The 7,365-nt window shown below is 39.0% G+C and overlaps 1 protein-coding gene and 1 long non-coding RNA gene across 2 annotated transcripts; both read left to right on the forward strand.

Moving 5' to 3' along the window:
• Positions 1-2,126: 2,126 nt before the first annotated feature.
• Positions 2,127-3,316, forward strand: LOC307043508. The gene is made up of 4 exons (XR_013809395.1): positions 2,127-2,283; positions 2,523-2,607; positions 2,699-2,804; positions 2,991-3,316. It is a non-coding gene; the product is annotated as an uncharacterized lncRNA (long non-coding RNA).
• Positions 3,317-4,946: 1,630 nt separating this feature from the next.
• msmbl (microseminoprotein, beta-like) lies at positions 4,947-6,046 on the forward strand. Its single transcript, XM_079689115.1, has 4 exons — positions 4,947-5,085; positions 5,382-5,466; positions 5,559-5,664; positions 5,763-6,046. The coding sequence occupies exons 1-4, from the start codon at positions 5,080-5,082 to the stop codon at positions 5,890-5,892; spliced, it is 327 nt and encodes a 108-aa protein (XP_079545241.1). The 5' UTR covers positions 4,947-5,079; the 3' UTR covers positions 5,893-6,046.
• Positions 6,047-7,365: the final 1,319 nt, after the last annotated feature.

Genomic DNA, 7,365 nt, shown 5'->3' on the forward strand with positions numbered 1-7,365 from the left:
CGCGTTACAAAGTAACTACTACTTTTATAATTCGTAATCACACTACAGTTACTAACATTGCCCCGACACGCGTTTCTTCGTTACTTACTAAAATCGGTCATAATCAAACCTCAACAAACACCTGCAAAGAACACATGCTAAGGTGAAGCTAACGCACAGCTATTTGTTGTTTGTTTATATCACGTAGTCTGTTCTTCTTCTCTGTTTTCCGGTTGTTGCCTGTTTTGAATGACGAATACACACTACCGCCGCCTGCTGGTAGGGAGAGTTATTGCCACTCACGCATGCGCAGTTCGTACGTGCTCGGCTGAAGTCTAAAGGCCCAGATACACCGGCCCGGAATCGGCAGTAAATGGGAGTCAGGCCGAACATGAGCGTGGGCACGCCCTATTCGGAGTGGTGTGCGCCGCACCGTCGGGTCTTTTCTGCCGATCTGACGCCTTTTCTTCAACATGTTGAATCGGCGTCGAGAACACCACCGGAAGTTGGACAAAGGGATAACACTGATTGGCTGGTCAGCTAACTGGCCCCGGTAATGGTACAAATCTCAACCTGTCGTACAATGGACAGCTTCCCCCCCCATCGATGTATATACTCGCATTTTAGACTCTGTTACTAACTGTATATCTGTAGACTTGGTATGTCTTAAATGTCCGATTAGGATGTATTAGAACGAAATCTAAAATGAAATTTGTAAATAAGCCATCTGTATGTAAAAAACCATCTGTATGTAAATTGTAAATAAGCCATCTGTATGTCAAATATGTCTTGTATGTCTTAAATTATATGATGAATTGGAAATGGGGGACCCTGATGTAAACAAGACGAAAGTCTTTCTCTGGTCTGCATCCCCTTAACAATTGTATGTTTTGAGCTGTACTGTACTGTACCCAATATACAAGCTGTTAATAAACGTTTCAATCAATCAATCAAGCTAGCGAATCAGTGCATGAGAAGCTTTAACGGAAGTGAGGGAGGTAAACAAATGATTTAACACAAGCGTGAGTCCAAGAGCTGCTAGCTCCAGTACCTGCCGTTCGTCCTGCTCCTGTTCCTTCATGTTTTCATTGGACGAGAGTGAAAATGGAAAGAAAAACGCTATTTGTTGTTTGTTTATATCACGGAGTCTGTTCTTCTTCTCTGTCTTCCGGTTGTTCCGGTTGTTGCCTCTTTTGAAAGATGAATACACACTACCGCCGCCTGCTGGTAAGGAGAGTTATTGCCACTCACGCATGCGTAGTTCATACATGCTCGGCTCGTATTTGCGGTGTGTTCCAGTGGGCAAAGTCGGCAAATACACAGGAGAGTCCGGCGACGCAACAGTCGGTGTCGGCGTCGGCGACTTCTCAGGTGACTGGCCGGTGTATCTGGGCCTTTAGCGGTGCATGTGTTTCAGTCTGGTTCCAGGGTTCCAGTGCAACACACGCAGGAGAACACGCCGACGCAACAGCGTGAGCAGAGATATACTACGCAAAATAATACAGATAGCAGGAGACAGAGGACAGCCATGGTCAGAAAGGAAAACATTCAGGAGCTATCTGGATCAGTCTTATGCGACAATGGAAACTGAACTAAATAGAACATTTAAAACTTTAGCAGTCTGCGTGATCTGCCTGCAGGGAGGGGCGGGCCGGCCCTGCAAGTAAAGTAACGAGTAAAGTAACGAGTAAAGTAACGAGTTACTTTAAGTAGAGAGTAACGAAGTAGTGTAATATATTACTTTTTTTTTATGTCATATGTAATATATTAGTTTTTTTTAGTAACGACCCCATCTCTGGGTATGAGGCATGCTACAATGGGTGATCTGTTTTGTATTTTGGGCAAAACACTTCAGAGACATGTTTTGTATAGATATGGCCCTATAATATATTGTTCAAATATAGCATAATAGGTGAGCTTTAAAGAAAAACAACATTACCCCAATCAGAAATTAAAACAACATCATCATCAGCTTGTGAATTTAGATTTGGATATGTTTGTCCTAAAATGTCATGTATAAGTAGACAAATAATGGGATTTTTTTGATGAATAGCAAATGTAACCTGAACTAGGTTATTTAATACCTTCACTCCGTATGTTCTAGTATTTTTTATTTGCTTGGTTAAAACAAATACAGTCAGAGGTATTCTCTTCCAGTAAGTCGACCATCCTACTCTTATTTAATTCCAAAGGTCCCTGCAGACACACGTTATAATAGTCACAGCCGTGCATTCAAAATAAGGTTTAGTTTTTAACATCTCTCCTGAACACTATTCAAACGGGACAAGTTTGACTGCCACCATGGTGAGTTGATTTCAGAGTAAAATTCTGTTTGTCGGTAGGTGTTTGTGTGCCTTAAAAGATAACATATAGCCTTTTTCATGGAGGTGAAGGTAGTTGGTAAAAATGGGTTGTTTACTAGTAAATAGAAGTGATGAATAGTTATTAATGAATCATTTTTGGCTCAAATCGTGGTTGTCAAAATGACTGCAGTTTACATGTTTGTTTTTATCAAATGTTCTCTGTTTTTTTTCTGTGTGAAGAAATGTCCGGCTCTGGCTTCACTGCTATGTGCTTTGGTGTCGCTATCAGATAGTTGTAATATACCGTACGTGGAACCACGTGAAAGTAAGGAAAAACACACACACATACTCAGAGTATTTATAATAAATACACATATTTTTATACAATATTGACCCCTTCTTCCGTCCACAAATAGGAATCACACATTGTCAGGACGACGCAGATAAGACCTGGCATCCAGTTGGATCTAGATGGAGAAACAGTAAATGTATGGACTGTACTTGCAATTCGTGTTGCCCTGTGTAAGTACACATGCCAAATTATTTCAGATTCTTTATTGGATAGCATTTATATTTGACTTTTGTAGTTACATATATGTATATATATTTTGTAAGTACACAGATAAAAACACTTCGATTTGTTAAATGGGGAGTATTTTTATTTGACAATTTCACTCACATATTCTACTTTTAACTGTGTTTTTGCAGGTATGCTACCCCCACTGTTCCTGACGACTGTGAGTCAGTTTTAGACTTGAAGGCTTGTAAATACATAGTGCACAAGAAGAACGACTCAACTGTAGAGTGTCATATGTATGTTATGTCAATAAAAACATGCCCAGGAATTATACCATGTTCTTATTGGCAGGGATGAGAAAGAGAGATGCAGATGTGAACCCTCTCTGGCTTCTCACCAGAAAAACACTGCCCGTTTTGTTATTAAAAAAACGACAAAAAGAAAAGGACAACTACTGATAGACAAAGATGGGTGCTACAAACAAAATTCCAACTAATAAACAAATACATCAAACATGTTTTCATTGTCTCTTTTCTTTTCTGTATGTTTGTTTTAGAAAGAAGCAGACTAAAAAACATCACTGGAGCATTGCACCATGGGTATTCACTTCAGGTTTCATCATTACCATAACACGTACCGTAACATCTCCTTTGTTAAGTTATGTTTTTCAGCTTTCCAGTTGTAATCTCCTCGTCCTAAAATATTTACCTGCAACTGCTGGAGTTGAGCATAAAGGATTCACCTTTTATGACCGATCATGGCTCTTATCCCATGATTGGTTAGGGTTAAGGCCCTTTATGGTTGTTAGAGGCAGCTAAAACACATTTGATTATGAGTATTGTTTTGAGGTAGATTGAAAAATATTAACAATATTCCATTTGGAAAGATGTTTCTTAGTTACGGAACAACATATAGACCAAAAAGAAAAACAACAAACAAACTCACTACAGTTCTATAACATTAAAACACATGTCATTGAAGAAAAATACTTGAGCAAACTTGTGAAAATCTGACACAAAAATACATCTTAAAAATAACTCAGCTTGTTAATTAGAGTTTATACAAAGCAACATGATGTTCAGGTTTAACTTGAATATTCCACTAACCTGTCTTTGCTTATGGCATTAACCACATATATAGTTCTCCACCATAAAACATGAATAATATGAGTAAAGAAACTGTATTTGAATTTGTATCACATTTGTCCCCTTAAATCTGTTGTACACACGTCTTGCCCAATTCCACCAAACAATTTAGATATGTCCCCTCTTCAAGTAAAATAAGTTGTTAAAAAATAACTAGGATTGTCAAATCTTAAAATTAACAAGGCTTTCAGGAAAATTACGGTCACTATAGGCGCGTTCACACCAAGTACTTTTCCCACAAAGGTTCCGGAGAACTCTTTAGTTATCATGAACTAAGTACAGATCGCGTTCACACCGGAAATTAGTTCCTGGGGGTGGATTAGGCAAATGAAGGCGCTGACGTCACTTCTTCTTCTTCTGCTTTGGGTTTACTGGCAGGCCGCAAACAACTTCACGGCGTATACTACCACCCAAAATCCCCGGCCGGAAGTCCCCGGAGTTGGGGACTGGCCCAGCAGCTTCTACTGAAGCCTTCCGAGTAAACGGCCAGAACGCCGACACCTCCTCATCTCCACTGCTCCAATGTTTTATTTTGTGTTGTCATAAGTTAGTCTCTCTGCGTTTCTGCGCTGGGCTAATGCTAATGCTAATAATGCAATGCAAGGATAATAAAATGGCGGCTTCACAAAAGTTTTTGGGAGTTTTTGGACGGGGCGTGGTTTGCATTCCGCCCAGCCAATCAGACACAGGAACCTTTTTCTCCCACGAAAGTCCCTGCTTTCTAGCAGGGACTGAAAAGGGGGTAAAAAAGGTTCTCTAGAACTAATTTAGTTCCTGGGACTTTTCGGTGTGAACGCAACTAAATCGTAGTTCTCAGGAACCTTTGTGGGAAAAGTACTTGGTGTGAACGCGCCTTATGTGTTTTTTTCTGTTGGGTTAGCAACAGACAGTGGTGACCTCCAGTAACCTCTCTTATTTAATTCCAAAGGTCTCTGCAGATACACCGTTTAAAAGACAGAGACCTACAAGCAAACACACACTTAAACCTTTCTCCTCTTACCTGAACACAATTCAGACCGGACAAGTTCAACTGCCACCATGGTGAGTGGATTTTAGAACTCAATCTGAAATTCTGGTTACAGATGTTATTTGCAGCTGTTTTTCTGTGCTGATGGAATAAGGTAAAGCGGTAATAATGGAGGTAAAGACATTTTATGTTAAAAATACTACTACTATACTACTACTTTATTACTGAATAAAAGTGATATCATTGGTTTTGTATCATTTTGTGGCATGGACCTCAAGTTGTGGGTTATCAAAATGGGAGCAATTTACAGAATGACTCATATGAGATGAATTGTATATTCAATAAAAAAATATCTTAACACACTGTACCTACCCAAAGTTTTTGCTTGATTTTTGCCAAATGCTTCCTAGGATACATATGTGGATGCTGATATCAAATGATAAATCGTTGTTCCTTTTTTCCCTTTGAAGAAATATTTGGCTCTGGCTTTGCTGTTTTGTGCTTTGGCGTCGCTATCAGATGCTTCATGTTACGCTAAGGCCCCCTTACAACCAGGTAAAAGAAGAGAAAAACACACACTCACAGAATATTTATAGTAAATACAAAACTGTTTTAAAATGTGTAAAACATTTCCTTTCCACAAATAGGCATGACCCATTGTCAGGACGACAGTGATAATACCTGGCATCCAGTTGGATCTTCATGGAGAAACAGTAAATGTTTGGACTGTAGCTGCAATGGATGTTGCCAAGCGTAAGTACACGTGCCAAATTATTTCAGATTTTTAATTGGATAGCATTTATATTTGACTTTTGTAGTTACATAATCCACTGTTGACTGTGTCTTTGCAGGTTTACAACCCCCACACGGTTTCCTTCAGACTGTGTGTCAGTGTTCGACTCTGCGGCTTGTAAATTCATAGTGCACAAGAGGGACGACCCGACTCAACTGTGTCCAATCTATGGCGGAGTAGGGAAGTGAGGCATTGGTTTAAAAGTCTGATGTGATTTCTTAGGGGGAGGAGGGAGAGACATGCAGATGTAATCCCTCTCTGGTTTCTCAACAGAACTCACTGCCTGTTTTTGTTTGTTGTAAAGACGAACAAGAATAAAACGAATAAAAGCGAATAAAAAAAACAATTTCCATATTGTCTGTTTTTGCAAATTCTAAATGTATTCTGAATTATAACCTTTACTCTGTATGTTCTAGTATTTATTTGCTTGGTTCAAACAAACACTAAGACCGGTGGCTTCTTCGAACGATGACCATCCTCCTCTAATTCGGTTTCAAAGGTCCCTGCAGACACATTATAAAAGTCAACAGCATTAAAACACAGTTTAGTTTCTAGCATCTCTCCTGAACACTATTCAAACCAGACAAGTTTGACTGGTGAGTTGATTTCAGAGTACAATTCTGTTTGTTAGCTGTTTTTGTGGGTTAAAGGTTCAAATATAGCCTAAATCATGGAGGTAAAGGTAGTTGTTATGAAATGTGATGATTACGAGTAAATAAAAGTGATAAATAGATATTAATGAATCATTTTATGGAATAAATGCCATGTCATTGTTGTCAAAATGACTAATGTTTATATAATGAATCATATCAAGTGAACGTATCATATTGATTAAAAAAAGATCTACTGTGTCCAATTTATGGCGTAGTGGTGCAAAAGTGTGTTATGTATTGGGGAGAGCACAGAGAGACATGCATATGTAATTCGTCTCTGGCAGGAGTATTGATTTGAGATTGAGAGATTGAAATATATTAACCTGACATTAAAAACTGGGACATTTTTTTGTCCGAGGAAGAACTAATACGCTCTATCTGGGCCGATCTGTGCTCTGCCTTTACTGTCAAATGTTCAATGTGGAAGGATGTTTCTCATGAAACAACATTATGTTGAATATGTAAACGCACGCAGATCTGCAGTGATGGGGGGGGGGCTTCTGGGCTTGACCTGTGTACCTATCATGCTATATTTGAAAAATATATTGTAGGGCCATATGTAACAGGGACAGTTATGTCTCATTTGTATATAATATATTATGTAAATATGTCTATATAATTACACAAAATCTGTGTTTATTCTTGTTTCATCTTGTGTTAATACCTGACGCAGTAGGACTCACATCAGTATGTGGAACTATAATTTTAGCGTGTACCCCTACGTTCCTTATGTATGTGACACTGTTCCCCTTTTTTTCGCGGGGTTCATGCATCGTTCTCCCCTTTTGATACTGATCTCTGTGGGAGAGGTAGGCGGCTCTTCAGCCAGAAGCAATTTCCGTGTTTTAGTGTCGACTTTATGCACTTTAAGTTACTTTTTATTACTTATTTTTGTTGTAGTGTCTCACGGGTGTTCACAATGTATTTCTGTGTTGTTTAATTTGTATAGGGGCACGTTAAAATTATAGTTCCACATACTGATGTGAGTCCTACTGCGTCAGGTATTAA

This window comes from Notothenia rossii (genome assembly GCF_949606895.1).
Source record: "Notothenia rossii genome assembly, chromosome: 6".
Lineage (NCBI taxonomy): Eukaryota > Metazoa > Chordata > Actinopteri > Perciformes > Nototheniidae > Notothenia > Notothenia rossii.

Bases quoted from the DNA above. Each gene is read 5' to 3' on its own strand.
- msmbl (XM_079689115.1), top strand. The intron at 5,467-5,558 runs GTAAAAGAAGAG...TTCCACAAATAG, and splicing joins TAAGGCCCCCTTACAACCAG to GCATGACCCATTGTCAGGAC. The intron at 5,665-5,762 runs GTAAGTACACGT...GTGTCTTTGCAG, and splicing joins TGCAATGGATGTTGCCAAGC to GTTTACAACCCCCACACGGT.